Genomic DNA, 17,545 nt, shown 5'->3' on the forward strand with positions numbered 1-17,545 from the left:
TGTCAATCAGCTTCTTTTATTGTAACAAAGGACGCTGATTGACAGCATGTTAAGACGCTGATAGCATTTGCAAGAAATGAAGATGCATAAAGTTGAATGGAACAAAAGACACCAATGATTACAACGCTTCTGCTTTTGCCCGCATCACAAGCGTCTCCAAGATTTCCTGCATCTGTATGTATCTGCCTTACCGTTGGTTTTAAGTTTTTCCCTTGAATCGACTGTGAGAGCTCCACAATTAGATCATACATCTTAATGAATTTTGCGCTGTATAATTAAGTAATAAAATTATTTAAAAATATCGAGGATTCGTTACCATGATCAATCATAATAAAATTGAATAAGCGTTCTCTCGTAAAAATTATTTAAAACATGACCTTTCGACAGCCAGTCTACTGTCTTCAACGGATAAACATAAATGATGAGTTTTTAATAATTTTCACCAGAGAACGCCTATTCAATTTACCAATAAAATTATTATTAAAATTAGAAGACTTCAAATTGCTGTTTTGAAAAATTCTGGCCGGCTTGGGACTTCTAACCACTTCGTAGTTATTTAAAAATTATTTTTAGCGAGCTGGACATTAATACACGCTCTATTTTTAATTGAAAGGAACCGGTTTTTATGAAGCTTAAAGAGCGGCCTAAAAGGTACCGGTAACTGTGCCCATGGAAACATGATTAAGCGCGAAATATATTTACTTCATTAATAGAATAAGGCATCACACGATTCTTTCTTATGCATGTTATTCACAGTGAACAGTTCCCTTGAGAGATGGCACTTTGCTTAAATTTATAATTGCTTCAAATTGGACCTTGAAACACGCCCGGAGTCCATTGGAGACAAGATTCGTGAACACATGTTAATCCGCTGCTCAGTAAAAAACGGTAAGTGGGATAAAATTTAAACTGATGACGGTATTTGCAATTTAATGAATACTTGCAACACCAACATGTTGGAACACACTTGGTCTGGATACAATGTATAAATGACATTTGAAACCCGGCCAGTTGACAAAGAAGATCTCACTGGCAGGTACTACATGTAAAATTTCGTCGCTTGATTTTTTAGATCGTCACCTTGACTTGTATTCATTCAGCTTCTATAAAAAAACACGAAGTTTACGCGTCGTTCGGAAACGTAGTCTCTTTTTGGGCTCGACAAAATGCAGGAAACGACTTTGATCGGCATGTATCTCTCTCTGTTATTTGATCACGCATTATATTTCCGGGCTTTTCCCAGTAATATTTCAATGACTGATCACGTGATCAATCAGACACGTGTGCTAAGCAATTACTGAAATAAAATTTATCAACAGACAGCTGGGGAGCGTTCAGCCAATGTCAAGCGACTGAAAGGATAAGAGATTCTTCCTCCCAAGTCGGCGCGAGAAGTAAAGCTTGCTTGGTTTCTATCCCATAGAAGATAGAAGTGTTTTGGGAATAAGCGACGATGGAAAGGATCCAAAACGGTGGCCCGAGAGTAAACGGTTTTACGGCTAAGGAGAAGCTCAAAGGAATTGATCAACTGGCGTGGAAGAGAATTTCCTACAAAGCATTGTTCGCCCTGGTCTTCATAACACCGGCTGTTTTTCAGTATTCATTAGGCTTTCCGTTCTGGTGTTATCCTTTAGCCGTCGCCGTATTTTTGATTCCTATTTTCGGAGCTTTCATGATAACGTTCAACAAAATTTGCGCCATTGAAGGGGGCATAAAATCGACATGCATCGAAAGGTTTATCGATTTCCACGACCCTGGGTTAGCGGCAAAGTATGTCAACCGTAAAATTCCCATGGTAGTTCTGTATGAAGCCTATGCAGATGGAAAGCTAGACTTTAAAGGCGATCTCCTCGAAACTCTAGAAAATCGTCACCAGTTCAGTACGTTTGAATTGACGTTTGATCACGTCAGGTTCTTCCTTTGCAACTTTTTGCCAGAACTGATCTTTCACTCGAAAATCCAAGACGCGGAGCAGGTTTGCGATCATTATGATCGAGGGAATGATTTCTACAATGGATTTCTTGGCTCTACCATGATTTACACATCTGGAATTTGTCGAAAGGATTCAGATACGCTCGAAGAAATGCAACTGAATAAGTTAAAAGTGGTGAGCGAGAAATGTCAGATGAAAAAGGGCGAGAAACATTTGGACATTGGCTGTGGGTGGGGTACCTTAGTCAATTATGCAGTAGAAAATCACGGAACATTCTCTACTGGCGTTTCATTGGCCAAGCGTCAAATTGAATGGGCTAAAGATGTGGCCACGCAAAAAAGTCAGAGTTCCCTTAGCCAATTTCTGTGCATGGACTACCGTGATATTCCATCCACCAAATATGACAAGATTACCTGCCTGGAAATGGCAGAACATGTTGGTATCAGAAAGTTCCAGTCCTTCCTTGCACAGGTTCATGAGATGCTAGAAGATGATGGTATCTTCTTTCTCCAGATTGCTGGTCTACGCCGAACTTGGCAATGGGAAGATTTCATCTGGGGGCTGTTTATGGCAAAGTATATCTTTCCAGGAGCTGATGCCAGTTGTCCTTTGGGATGGATAGTGACAGAGCTTGAGCGAGCGGGCTTTGAGGTCCATTCTTCAGAAACCATTGGTGTGCACTATTCCTTGACAATCAACCGCTGGTATGATAACTGGATGGAGCCAGCAAACCAAGAAGCCATGACTGAGAAGTATGGAAGGATTGTGAGAATTTGGAACATCTTCCTGGCATGGTCCACTATAATTGCACGCCAGGGTAATTCCACCTGCACTCAGCTGGTATGCCATAAAAATCTCAATGTTTATGACCGCTTGAAATTATTCAATGTGAAATCAAAATGAAAATTATTTATGCTATATACTAGGGATGTATTAAGGGACGTTCAAGGTAAAATAACAAATATATTCCAGTGAATATTTCAAATTAGGCAACAAACTGATCCCAGAAACTCTTTCTTTTTTGAAATATGCTTATTGTCAAGTACTACCACCTGCAGTTGGAGAATATTTTACTTTTCATTTAAGTATACAAACTTAATATAATGGATAAGCAGAAACATAATAGCAACTACCAGCTATTTTAATGCTACAGATCGAATTTCTTCAAGTTTGTGTATTGAAAAGTGAAAAAATATATTTTTACCAATAATTGAATTGCCAGGTCACACTATATATATTTTGCTTGCAAAAGAAAATATCAATTTGATGTAGAATATTGTCGTTATTTTGGCATCTACAGGGTGAAAACGGATTTTCCTCAGTATTATTTTCTTGATTGGCATGTGTTTGTTTCAAAAGCTAAGATTTTGTGTGGGGAGGAAATGGCTTATATAAGTTGCATGTATAATTCTACACAGAATAATCTCCTCTTAGTCTAGTCCAGCAGTCCTGTCAATTTGGTTATTTTTGAATTCAAGAAGATTCCCATAGGTTTTTTTGTCGTTTAATAATATTGTCTTATTTGTGTTCATTTCTGTCTTCATATCTTTTGTGCTTCACCCATGGGTCAAATCATCTTCTCTATTTGGGACAGTTTTTGTTTTGGGCAATATTTACATGCAAACTTTGTTCGATCTAAATGTGTTTATACTTATATACTTGTGAAATCTTTAGTTAATTATTCATGTTATAGCAAATCAAGTTAATTTAATTTATCTTGAAACTTTTAAATGTGGTATCAGTGGAGATATGGAGGGAAAAATCAGTTGTGAAATGCCTTTGTTTCCATGCTTTATTTTGCTGGTTGAATTTCTTTTTGGTTCAGTAGCTTTGGTTACTATTCTAAACAGCTGTCTTACATGACTTAATCCTAGCACAGATTTGAATAGTGTTGCCTGCAAATTCATTAGCTTTTTGAGAGAATTTTGAATAATTGATCACTTCATTTGTCATGCCATATAAGCCTCAAAAAGCTGAAATTTATCTCCTTTTTTCAGGTAAACAGTTATTTTTTTCTTCAAAATTGCTTCAGTTTGGATTTTTGTTGTTGCAGAGAAATAAGACAGCTTTCATTTTTTGCTTAAATTATAGAACATTCAGTGTCCAAAAGCCACTCCTTGGTATGCAAATTTGAACAAGACATTAGTTGAATATAAATAATTATTGGATCAGTTTGTGGCAAGTTGGCTTTCAAACAGCTATTTAAAAATTTGATTTTAAAGAGGTTTTCTTGAAAGAGTGGTGAACTAACTTGAGTTAGAGGAAATCTGTGTAAGAATTAAGCCCAGAAATGTGAACAATCACAAGGGAGATTTCCATATTCATACTCATCGAGCAAATAATTGATTTGTGCCCAAAGACTGGAATAACAAGAGTTTCAAAGATTCATTCAAAAAAGAGGTCTGAGAGTTGTATATGAGATTGTTGCTCTCTACAGAATCATTCTTCAAGCTAGCATGCAACATTTTTTCAGATAAGTAAGACTCAGGTAAATAAATGATTTATTAAATTACATTAGACAATGGGTTTCAAAAATGCAAGCAAAGTTCTGCCTGTCAATATTGGACATCACTGGATGAGCAGTTATTAGCATTTAATTTAAAGAAGTCCATTCTTCTAGAAAGATGTGAAATAACTTTGATTGCTTCTTACAGATTCTCAATTTTTTTCAATGTTGTCCTTTACTGGATTGATACATTAAGAAATTTATATTATCTCCTTCATAAAATCTTAGAGCTGTGCTACTGGTATTATGTTATTTATTTCAATGAAGTATTCTTCTTAATGTGACTTAATTTGGCCCAGGGCTATAGCCGGTATGCATGGATGATTTATTTACAGTAAATAGTATTCCTTTGTGTTTACTAAATATAAACAAACTTGAAGACTTTGGATAATGTTATTGAGATTGTGATGTAATGTGTACTGCAAGTAAATATTATTTAACAGTGGGTTTGAATATATATTGTTTTAACTTTTTTCATTTCAATTAAGGGATGAGGGTAAATTTTGAGTAATTTTGATGTATTAAAACCACATAAGTTTATTTATTAAGTCTTTACATGTAACTTTGGAGTGGAATATAATGATTCATACAGTACTGTAGATCAAACTGTGTCATCTCTATACCTACCGGACAGGCAGGACTGGATCAACTTGGATTGCTCACCTCGGATCAACCTAAAAAACAATGGTAAGGCATCAAGAAATCACCCTTGCCCTAATCTTTAAGCTAACCTTGGTGAAATCGGCGCAATCGTCGAATAGTTTTGGCTTACCAAACCATTTTTTGCTCAGTCCAAGGTGAGTGATCCAAGTTCATGCGAGTTGATCCAGTCTGACTTTTGTATGTGCCCCCCACAAGATACTTGAACTTATTATCGAGAAATGCACCAAGTTTTGAGAAACATCATGAAGTGGACCATGAAGTTGAAGCTCCAGCAACCAATTTATGGGATTGTAGGTGGCACTGCATGGTTTTCTTGCCTGTTTGTGTGTCACTTAAATTTGGGGAGACATTTTAGTGATGCTCAAAATTTGCTAGTATTTCTGGACACCTTTTCATGGTTTGAAAAATTGGTGGGCATCTAGTAGGGTACATTTCTGAACATACCATAAGTGAGGGTTACCAAGATCATACTTGATGGACTGCAACAGACCCCAGTTGTTCAAACGATGGATATGCGCGCTATCCACCGGATAAATGACTATCCAGTGGATAAGTTATAGCGAAACTGATAGCGATATCCAGTGGATGGTGGTTTATCAGGTGGATAGCGTTTTCTACCTTTTGAACAACTGGGCCCAGGTCCATACATTGTATCAAACTTATTACCAGGGTCTTCCATTAAAGACCTTGGGAATGAGGTTGATATTGTATTTAACTACTTCAGTCTCGTGAAATATGTTATGGGAAGTAACCTTTGGACATATAGTTATTGTAGAAGTGAATTAAGTGAAATTTATTTATTTATTGATTCAATTTCTAGTCCAGATTTCTTTCCAGAGTGGACATTGCTCATGATAGGTTAAATTGTGTCTTTAAAAAGGTTGTGAAGAACAATAATGATAAAGTTCCTTCTTTGTCTCACAATGTGGTCATTTACATTATTTAGATTGCAACAATTAATTTTAACTGTATATATACTGCAAGTCTTCATCGGGCTATGAGGGTCAAATTGTTCTGGTTGTGTGTTGCCTATAATGCAGAAGTCCTTCTTAGGGATTGGCCTTTGCTGTGTAGGTGATGGGTAACCAGTGTCAATGTCATTATCTGGTGAAGTCTTGCAGGATGCAGTTGGAATGTCAAGACCTACGTTATGAGTGACCTCATACATTTATCGTGACAGAAACAAAGATGCTTGGCTGAATTTAAGAGACCTGTATTTCTGATGTGTGCAAGATAATACTGTTGACTGTGTGACTTTTATTTAGCACTGACTTTGCGCATGGACAGTAGTTTTTGAGCTCCAATAAATAAGCATGTGTTGCAAGATTGCTGTGAGATAAAACTGAATGGGTTTTTTGTGTCTGTTTATAATCCTTTAAACTCCACTGGTGTCTCAATTGTCTTGTAGGAATTTATACTGTGCATTAATACAGTTCTTCAAACTACTGTAAGTTAATTTTTACTGGTAAGAATGCAAAGGCCTTGTAACAGTATTTCTCTTCTCTCAATTGTTTGAAATTTTTGGACATGATTATCCATGGATCAAAAAAGTAATAAAAATGCATGAATATCAGTATGGAATCAGTGAATACATAAATATCAGTATGAAATGGGACATAAGTAAATATGTACTCTTTCACCTTTTAAGAGTTCCTTCCCCTTTGATGAGTGAAATTGTTCAGTGCTAGACACTGAGTAAAATCTATAAGTTGTACTCTTAGAGGAGGAGAGGTTAAAGAGCATGCAGTTTTTGAGTGGACAGCTATGTTGTTAACAATTATAATAATTAGTATAATTACATAACTGATTATTGAAAATTCTCTGCATTGATTGGTTGCACTTGAGGTGACTATTACACAATAATCACCTAAGCATTTTTTTTAAATGGCCGCGAGCCATTTTGTCGAGGTGATAGGCAAAGAAATTAATATTATTGTTTTAACCCATTGACTCCCAGGGGTTCCCCATTGACAAGTAAAATCGTCTTGCGTTATACAGAGCAAAAAAACTGAGTATGGTCAGTTCAGGCCGGCTTGGGAGTTAAAGGGTTAAAGAAGAAAAATTATGCATATTTTTTTCAAATAATCAGCTATATAATTATGTGAGAACAAAATTATTCACCTCAGGCTCGGTGAATATCTGTGAATAAAACCTCCACTTCGTTTCGGTTTTTATTTAACAATTAGACCCGTAGCCCTTGCGGGCTTTGGGTCAATGCCCATGAGACGAAGCTGAATGGGCTATTGACCCGTGGCCGTTGAGGGTGAAGGGTCATTATTGTTTTAGTATCGCCCAACTATTTGGACAGAAAAGACAAAGCAAGTTGAAGAAATCTTTATTTGGGAATAAAACAAAAGAAAGCGTCACCCTTTTCGCTACTTGAGGACTATTGCTAATTGTCCTCTAGTAGTGTAGCCAATTAAAATGCGGGATTTGCATTAGTCCACCAGTTGGGTGATACTAATCAGAGATATTCACCTTGCCTTCGGCAAATAATAATTGTTAATTATTATTAGATCTCTGCAGTGTCATAGTACACTGAAGTAGTTTAAAATTCACATAGTACATGATATGTGTGGCTCATTACAATTTCTGGCAAATCTCATGAGGTAATATATTACAGACTCGTTTTGTCAAACCATACAATGTAGTAAATTGCATTGAACTAAATTACTAGGTAGTTCCAAGTTGGAGGATTAAGATTCACACCTTTGAAGCTTTTAGGTTAACTAGAGAATAATTGAAAACTGTGAACAATTTCTGTGCAGCACTGTCATCAATGAAATCCCTGATGCAACATGAACTTTTATGTAACCCTTATTTGTTGTCAATTAAATGCTTCAATAAATTTAAGCTGCTGAAAAAAGTGTTGTCACAATTTAGAAGATATATGTGTTTTGAGGGTGTGTTGGGAAGGGGGGCGGGGGAGGGGTCAGGAGTTGATCTAACCTGAATTAGCTCTACTCAGTGTAAATACCACGGAAAAATGATAGGCCTGTTGCTTTCGCTAACCTACAACCTCCGTAACACAGGTCATATCTTCAACCCATTGAGCTAAAAGAATTCCTGGGAAGCCTCATTTGTTTATCTAGGTTATAAATGGATAATGTGTCCTACTGAACTTCGGGCTCTACAATGTCTTGCACCGCAAATTTTCAAATGCAACTTCGGATGTTTCAAGGTGTAATGCACCAGGGGGAAAGATAATAGACTAGTTTCTTTGCTACGGGGGAAAGGACAACCTGATGATTTTTTAGTTGCCCTTGAACCTTGAAACATCGATAGGTACATACTTCAGAGCATATTCTTTGACTTTTCAACTAATTTTGCACAAGAATGCATGATGAAATTCAGTAGGACTTTGGGTACCCTAGTTGGGATTGTGACCTTCATCCAACCCACAGCATTTTGTCCCCCATCCTTTGGAAACAATGTGAGAGTTTTTTAATGTCCCACAGTGGCTCTAAATAAGTGTTGTGAGATGGGGCCCACTATAGAGCGAGTTTCAATAGTGTCCTAAAACCAAAACCAAAGTAATTACTTTAGCCAATCAAAAAGGAGGAAAGACAATCCAGTAAACCTATCAAAACGCGAAGTAATTACACGTAGCGCGGGAAAATGTGCGCGCGCGAGCCACGATTGGTTTGGGTTTCACTTGTGATGGTTGAAAAAAATGGTGCGAGAACTTTGAACCAATCGCTGAGTGAAGTAATCATAAACCAAAGCAATGCGCTAATTATTTTTGACACTCAGTTGAAAACCACTCTAACAACCTTTTTTATCATCCTTATCTGAGAAGAGCAGAAATTCATATGCAGATGGCGTTACAAAGAGCGTTTGGCTCAGGTTGAGGAGAAATGGCCTTCCTTGTGGGAGGTTGTGGGTTCCACTTGGGCTGGAAACAACAATCAAAGTTCTCAAACACCAGAGGAAAAAGAACAATGCGCACTTATGTGTCTTAATTTTGGCATACGCTGTGTCTGAAATTGGAATGCAGAATGATGCCTATTAATATCAGGATCTCTTGGGTCAAACAGTGAAGGCGCACGTGTATGTGTTAATTTCGGCATCTTCTGTGTCCAAACACTAAATGCGCACTTGTCGGTATTGATTTTAACATCTCATGTGTCTAAACCGTGAATGCGCAATTGTGTGAATAAATTTCGGCATCTTCTGTGTCCAAACACTAAATGCGCACTTGTCGGTATTGATTTTAACATCTCATGTGTCTAAACCGTGAATGCGCAATTGTGTGAATAAATTTCGGCATCTTCTGTGTCCAAACACTAAATGCGCACTTGTCAATATTGATTTTAACATCTCATGTGTCTAAACCGTGAATGCGCAATTGTGTGAATAAATTTCGGCATCTTCTGCGTCCAAACACTAAATGCGCGCTTGTCAATATTGACTTAAACATCTCATGTGTCTAAACCGTGAATGCGCAATTGTGTGAGTAAATTTCGGCATCTTCTGTGTCCAAACACTAAATGCGCACTTGTCAATATTGACTTTAACATCTCATGTGTCTAAACCGTGAATGCACACTTGTGTGAATTAATTTCGGCATCTTCTGCGTCCAAACATTAAATGCGAACTTGTCAGTATTGACTTTAACTTCTCATGTGCCTAAACAGTGAATGCGCACTTGTGTTTATATATTTCGGCATCTTCTGTGTCCAAACATTGAATGCGCGCTTGTCAATATTAATTTTAACATCTTATGTGTCTACACTGTGACTGCGCACTTGTGTGTATTAATCTCAACATCTTCTGTGTCCAAACACTGAATGCGCGCTTGCGTGTATTGATCTCATTTGTCATATTTTTGGTCTTCATCAAATCTGCAATTCGCGTTATTTATCTTAATATTTTGACTTTACTGTCCCCCTCCCTCTCGTTTTGGTACTTTCGTGTGACTTCACATAACCCCCCCCCCCCCTTCCTTTCATTAAAATAATAAAAGCAGCCCGAATATTTTTGAGATTATATATAAATTTTCTATTTAAAATTATGGAGTACCTTTAATGCAAGACTGCCCGAAAATACCACTTTTTCAACGCCATTCTAATTCTGCCTTTTTTTATACTTTACGCCAAATTGATTGACTTGCAAATGATATGCTAATTTGTTTTGCCCACGTTGCTGAAGGAAAACCGAAAGAATATTCAACATGGCGCTTTAGAAACAGTCATTTTCCAAGTCTTTCCTCTCGAGTGTTGTTTCCGTTGACTCTTTGAAAACGTCCTTGCTGTTCAAAGCTGTTGGCAAAAAGAAGTACGGACCGAAAGCTCCTTCAAGTTGCAGAAAACGCAGATAATGAGTCAACGAAATTGGGCAAGTTGTTACGGAACCTTCTCGTGCTACCACAGGTAGCTCAAGCTTTGCATACCAGGTATTTTGTCTTCAAATTTAAAAATGTTTAGATGTACGATAATGTTCAGCTGTATGGTAATAGACTCAACCGCGCGTTTGTGCTAAGACTTTCTTTCCTGTTGAAGTCCCACTTTGGTCGCCATTTTAAAAATTCATTAGAGTCATTATCGCTCTTTTTATGATTTTAACCTCAATGGTCCCCAAACTCAAAGATAGAATCACTTTGTACAGAATCATAAGAGCACCATAGAAAATTAATTACCAATAACTTTCAAATTAATCATTGCACTTTTGGGGGTCATTCACAGTCTCAAAAGTTTAAATTCTCCTTGTCCATTACAAAATAACACCATAGAAGAATTCTGCTTGGCAACGTTTACTTCAACAGTATTTACACAAAGAAATACTATTTTAACTGAACACGTTTGGACAAGCTATGTTTTCAATATTTGCAGAAAGATCGTTTGGGGGAGTAACTGAAGGGGATATAAGAAGGACCTCGTCATCTCAAATCGGCATAAATATCATTTAGCCTCTATTAGCAGTATTCGAACTATGTTTAGGAGTCGACAAGCCGTGATCATAGTTTGCTTTACAAAGCCGAGATCAGCCAATCCGAGTCAAGCCAAATCGAGTAGACTCGGTGTTACTATTGTACACCTTTACTTGAATTTATGCAAATGGTGTTGGACGGGAGGATTCTTGTTTAATTAAGGATCTAAATCTCAGTTATGATAAGGAAGGCTATCTATGGAGCAAGGGTGGCAGAGTCGGTTAGTGCGCGGCCTTGGTGCAACAGGTTCAGAGTTCGATCCCCGGATCTCACATCCTTGTTTCGACTTCTTTCCTTTCAGTGTAGCCTAAGTAGCTTTAAATACCCCTAACACGGAGCTCTGATCAAAAGAGGGGGGTAAAATGAGCGCACCGTCGGCTTCGTGGGAGAGTACTCTCCAGAGAGTAAAGGAACCTCCGACGTTTAATAAGGTGTACCTTTACCTCCTGACTAATAAAAGACATTATCATTTTTTTAGGCTTAAACACGAATGGAGTCAAGATATAGGAGCCACAAGAAGACAGCCCTTCCCTCCAAAAGAACAAGGAATGGGTCATCCAAGAATCTTGAAAATGGTAAGGGTTTTTGAATGTGTGAAAGGTTGTGCAGCCTTGTCGGAACCAAGCATTGTAGACGGATAACTGTAATCGATTCACATTACGGATCCCAATGGCGAATGAAAAAGTAAAATCTCCCACTTCCGGTCTATCATTTCAAGTTTCCATACAGTGAGCAGTTGTTTAAGGACGGTGCCTACTAATTCAAAGGTATTTTTGCGCGGTTGTATGGATATGCGGGAAAATCAGATCTCAACAAGTGTCATTAAAGTCCAAAAAGAAAATTGGGGGTAACCAACCATGCATTTTTCAAAGATAATTAATCAACAATATTAATAAAAAGCTTTAAAATACAAAGCATTGTATGGCGTTCCTTTTCAAATTAAAGCTTAATTATCTCTGAAAAATGCATGGCTACCCCCAATTTTCTTTTTGGATACCAAGAGCACTTGCTAAGTTCTGCTCTCTCCGCAAAATTTAAACCGCGGAAAAATATCCCTGCATTAGTAAGCACTACAAATAGGAAATCCGAAGATCTGGAGATGTGCAGTACGTATGCGCAATAACAATGGTAGCCACCGTCCTTAAAGCATAGAAGGGTCTGACCCGATCACTAATCAAATGAGATTTGATCCAAGACTAATAAATTTTCTCCTTTCTTCAGGTACTAATGTCACAAGTCAGGGACGAGTTTCAAGAATAAAGGGGGCCTGGATGTAAAACGGAAGCAAGAGCAAGATGAAATTAGTGAAACAAGGAAAGAAGAGGTTCATCTGATGCAAAGGAAGAGGGACGCAGAGGTAGTGGAATTAGATCACCTAAAAATTACAGTATTCACCTGTGTAAATTAAGGCCTCACTCTTGTTTACAAAAAGCAGCGACGTTTTGCGTTAGGATTGCAGTTAATGATCGATAATGAGCAGGCATAAGCCTCCCGCCATTCAAGGGCGGTTTCGTTGTGCGCTAGAGCCCCTTTTTCTCCTTTCGATGATATCCTAATTAATGCTATGGGGACCCTCTTCGTTTCACTTAGGAGTAGCAAACTTATTTGATCGTCACTTGGAAGTTTTGAGATTCAAGCGCAAATACGGTGTCCTCAGACATCGCTTTTGGTTGGGGGAAGAGATAAAAAAGAGTGAAGACTTGTCATCAATAACTGGAATCAAAATTGATTCATTTAAAAGGGCTAAACAAGGCAGGCCACAAATTGTTTAGCTTAAAGTCATTTTATAACGTTCTCGTTTCTATTAAGAATAGTTTTATAAAGGTCGAACCAAGCTTTAGCCGCGCCTAGGTTAGTCTCTGGTCTTGGGGATTCACCTCAAAGTTATTTTTCATTACTTTAGTAAAAAAAAAAAAACGGCACGAGGTCTATGCTGAGCATGCGCATTAGGACGCGCCTCGGATTTGGGTGAGGCCACTAACACTACAGGTTAATACGGTAACCTATTTGTCTCTGAACGAATCAATCGACTAGTTTTTGGGATACAGTGCAACCCGAGATATATCTAACCTCTAGGTAAAATCATTAGGCCGAATGAAATGCTTGAATACTTTAGGGATATTTAATGAGAGTGAAAACTCGCCGCTATAAAAGCCACGCTACTACACAAAATCCGCCCTTTTGTGTAGTAGTAAGTATTTTGAAGGGAAAGCTTATATTTTTTGCAGTTTATGTTGCAATCGAATAACTTTTTCAGAGCTTCAACTAATCAAGCAAGCAAATCGAAACACCAATTCTAGTTCAGCTTTCGTTTTTTTGGAAAAGCTCCCTACCAGTGAAGACCTGAGATGTAGTTATAAGATCATCTTTCTGAGCAAAATACAAAATAAGCTTATGCTTTAGGGATCTCCACTCCAGCAACAAATACACCTTAAATTGCACACAATAATTACCTATTTTTGCAGAGAGTTGTTTTCAGCATCTTTAAGCGAACATAACGATTGATTGATTTTTTTTCTGTGTTAGAAAGATTAGGTCTTAAGTATTTACATTAACTCAGGCTGAACGTCAAAAACGTTAGTGCTCGATTGAAAGTTTAGGAACAGACAGACATAACGACAGACAGATGACGAGGAAAGCACAGATCAAAACTCATCAACTCAGTCAATGACCACAGTGCTAAGTGCTAGCAATCAGGTCAACATTCAGAGCATCTATATGATCCACTGACAACGCACATCACACTTTACTTCACTTTGCTTTCAGGCTTATTACTTCCAGTCAACTTGTCCTCGATTCGTCATTCTCAAAACTAGGCTCATGACTGGACGATTTTACTCGTTATGTCATGATATGATAAATGACCTGAAACCATTTAAAATTTTCAGTGCAAGGGAAATTAGGCATGTAATTTTGATATCACTCAGCCTGAAAGTTAAAATTAGACCACACGCCGGATTCTGTGACCGATTATCTTATTAACAAAGTCCAGGAAAGTTTTTTTTAAAACTTTGATCGTCTTTCTGAAAAGCTTCTCAAAGTTGCTTATTCCGTCAAAAATTTTATGTCTCTCTTTTCAACATTGTGAAACAGTTTATCCTGATAAATTCAACCCATCCTTTTGTTAGCCTTGGCCACTTTGAAGTAAACTTGTCAGATTGCATAATATCATTTTTACATTGAATCGCTTTAAATAGAGAGCACGTCATTGTGGATTCCTCCTGGTTGTTCGTAAGTTGTAGCCTTCAATAAACAATAAGCAAGCAGTGCCAAGGTCGTCTTGAATGTAGCACCATAGGCTATAGATAACCTTAAAACAGTCAAAGACGCGTCCAAGAACAGATGATGATAACGATGATGAGGGTGATCATGATAATGACGACGATGAGAACGATGATGATGATGATGATAACGACGATGATGACAACGTCGATGGTGCCAACGTCGATGACGATGACCACGGCGATGACGACGACGATGACGATGACGACGACGATGACGATGACGATGACGATGATGAGAACGATGACAATGACGATAATGGAGATGATGACGTTGATGATGACAGCGATGAAGATGGCAATGACGATGACGACGACGACGACGACGTCGTCGACGATGACGAAGATGACGATGATGGAGATGATGACGTTGATAATGACAACGATGACGTTGATGATGACAACGATGACAATGACGATGTCGATGACGACGACGACGACGTCGTCGACGATGACGAAGATGACGATGATGACGTTGATGCTGACAACGATGACGATGACGATGACGACAACGATCGCGACGACGACGACGACGACGACGACGATGATGATGAACTAATAATATCATAATCCTCTTAATGAAATTAAGACTCGTGGCATGTCGTTCTAATAGGATCCACGACTGAACCATGAATGACGTTTGATAACGCTCGAGAACACGATGAAGGGGCTCCACTGATCCACTTGATGCTCGTCGTTTAATAGATAGTTCATAAAACAAGCTTAAGTGACTAATTGTGATTCCGATATCACAAAATGTTTTCCCAAACAGACCTCAGGAAGAGAACAACGCTTTTTGAAAAAAAAATTAAATAAGTGGCATCTGCCTCGGGATATTTGTCAAGAAATGCCATGACCAATTTCGTAGAACACTTGAAACACCTGAGTGCTGCACAGAAGGCTTTTCAAGAAATCATTTTGTCACAAAAAAGTGGGCCGTCTGATATTAAGCTGGAAACGGTTTAACACTTTTTGTCAAATCTTGGACAAGCCTATCGAAGATAAAAAAATTAGGTGAATAGTTTGAGAGGTCAACATTTGCGTCTTTTTTACGAATGGGATCAATATACAGTTGAAGATTTCCTTGTGGAGATTAATTAGTCATAAACAAGAAACGGCATAAATAAAAGGAGGCTGTAATGGACAAAGTCAAGCAGAGGGCGTACCTTTCTAATCCAAAGATAGGAGGCTGTTTAGGCCAACATCTCTAGACCAGATCGGAGATACCTGCCAAATCTCTCCATTTTTCCTCGAAAAGTTTGGTTTTAACATGCACAAAAGTGCCTCAAAGTTTTCATATTAACTAAAAGACCATTAAGAAGGAAACAGTATGAGTAGATTTTGGTTAATTTTTTATACTGTTTTGTATCAAGAAAACAATCATCTTTCTGTGAACAGAGGAATTTTTTCAAGAGATTGGACTCAAAATATTTTTGCCTTGCATTTCTGCTTTGAGTTTTTTTTCCCATCGGAATAGCTATAATTTCTAAAAATTCAGTTACTTTCGAGATAATTTCCTAGTGATTAAAGTCTCGTTCTGAATTTGCAAGGTTTTTTTTCTCTTTTCCATAACTTTCAGTGTGTTGTGACAGCGCGACAGCGCGACAAAAGCATTATTCTTTTTAAAGAAATTTGACCATTTGATAAAACAAGACTCTTACACAAGTCACTCGATCAGTAACAACTATACGGACCGAAGTGTTAAGAAATGAAAAGTGGCATTGGTTCTAGCGGAATAGCAATTTGCTGTCGATCTATAGCTCACAGGCACCCCACTCTAATAGTCTGAAAGAAATTTTCCAACTCAACAGAACACGATTAAGCACTTCTTACTGGCAGGAATCACTTTGTTAGTCGATAGTTTAGTGGACAAAACTATTTGCTTGAACATCGCTATATTAAGAACAACAACATACTAGACTTCATTGCCTTCATTAAAATCTTAGCAGGCCTAAACTTAGGAACAACTGCAACACAGACTTCATAAGACGCGACACACAGTGCAACACTTAACCTAACGATACCAATTTTAACTTTAACTTTATTCAGTTTAAAAACCGTGTTTACTTCAGTGCTGCCCGCAAATAGCTGTCACTGCAGCGACTATCCCTTAAACGGACTCCGAAAGCTATCGCACACCTCAGTTTACAACACTCCATCACTCCAACACTCCAACACTCCAACACTCCAACACTCCAACACTCCAACACTCCAACACTCCAACACTCCAACACTGTCTTGGCGGATTGTACTCCTAAAAGTGGCATATTATGCCAGAATTCCCAAATTCCGAAATTCCGCTCCTGATTTCCGAAATTATGCTCACAAAATGACGTAAATTCTGTACATATAGGCGCACAATAACGACACCGACGACACCAAATGATGGAGTCGTATGGCAGTTGTGCTAGCTTCCACAATACCCACGTGAAGCCGGATGGGAAACCAGAGTACCAGACTCCTCCAAAAGGTTAACTGCGCACGCGGAATTCGCCAAAAGAGTCCTAGTAACTAAGCATGTCAGAACAAAACCTCTACTACTATTAGCGTAGCTAAAACACGCATTGCAAGAACATACTACCGCGCACCGGTGGCTCAGTTCGTTGAGCATCGGGCGGGAGGTTGCGGATTCGAACCCCGGCCGGATCAACTTTTGGGATCTTAATTAACTAAGGAGAAAGTGCTGCCTTTGTAATTTCATCTGCAAATGGTTAGACTTTCAAATCTTCTCGGATAAGGACTATAAACCGTAGGCCCCCGTCTCACAAAATTAATGTCTTCTATGTGCATAAGTTCCCTGTGGGACGTTAAAGAACCCAAACACTATTCGAGAAGAGTAGGGGATTAAGTCCCCGGTGTTGTGGCTTTCATGTTCTCTCCAGAAGAAGTGGCCGGCTTGGCGGTGATTTCTCTAAAAAGGCTTGTTGTTTATTAGGCCACATAAGCAGAAACATCCACGAGTCAAAAAGTGACTTTGACGATTGCTGGAACATGTATATGTAGATGTAGATGAATTTAATTTATTTCTGTAGAAAATACACCATATTTACTAAATGAATTATGAATTTATGCTCCAAAAGTGCTAAAATTTGCTAGTTATGTCGTGGTAGTGTTCGTTTAAAAAATTATGCTAGCACAATCCACCAAGGCCTAACTCCAACACTTCGAAATCCCGACATCCCGACATCCCGACATCCCGACATCCCGACATCCCGACGTCCCGACATCCCGAC

General features: G+C 38.3%; 2 protein-coding genes across 3 annotated transcripts; both read left to right on the forward strand.

Moving 5' to 3' along the window:
* Nucleotides 1-6,444, forward strand: LOC138056825 (uncharacterized). 2 transcript variants are annotated; one of them, XM_068902727.1, is made up of 3 exons: nt 1-174; nt 757-888; nt 1,320-6,444. In XM_068902727.1, the coding sequence occupies exon 3, from the start codon at nt 1,454-1,456 to the stop codon at nt 2,834-2,836; it is 1,383 nt and encodes a 460-aa protein (XP_068758828.1). In that variant the 5' UTR covers nt 1-174; nt 757-888; nt 1,320-1,453; the 3' UTR covers nt 2,837-6,444. The 2 variants fall into 2 exon arrangements, with proteins under 2 accessions (XP_068758828.1, XP_068758829.1); XM_068902728.1 differs by lacking the exons at nt 1-174; nt 757-888 and adding an exon at nt 1,018-1,036.
* Nucleotides 6,445-13,851: 7,407 nt separating this feature from the next.
* Nucleotides 13,852-14,882, forward strand: LOC138055840 (transcription initiation factor TFIID subunit 11-like). The gene is made up of 2 exons (XM_068901710.1): nt 13,852-13,938; nt 14,352-14,882. Exons 1-2 carry the CDS (start codon nt 13,852-13,854, stop codon nt 14,880-14,882), a joined length of 618 nt encoding a protein of 205 aa, XP_068757811.1.
* Nucleotides 14,883-17,545: the final 2,663 nt, after the last annotated feature.

This window comes from Montipora capricornis, chromosome 7, assembly GCF_036669925.1.
Source record: "Montipora capricornis isolate CH-2021 chromosome 7, ASM3666992v2, whole genome shotgun sequence".
Lineage (NCBI taxonomy): Eukaryota > Metazoa > Cnidaria > Anthozoa > Scleractinia > Acroporidae > Montipora > Montipora capricornis.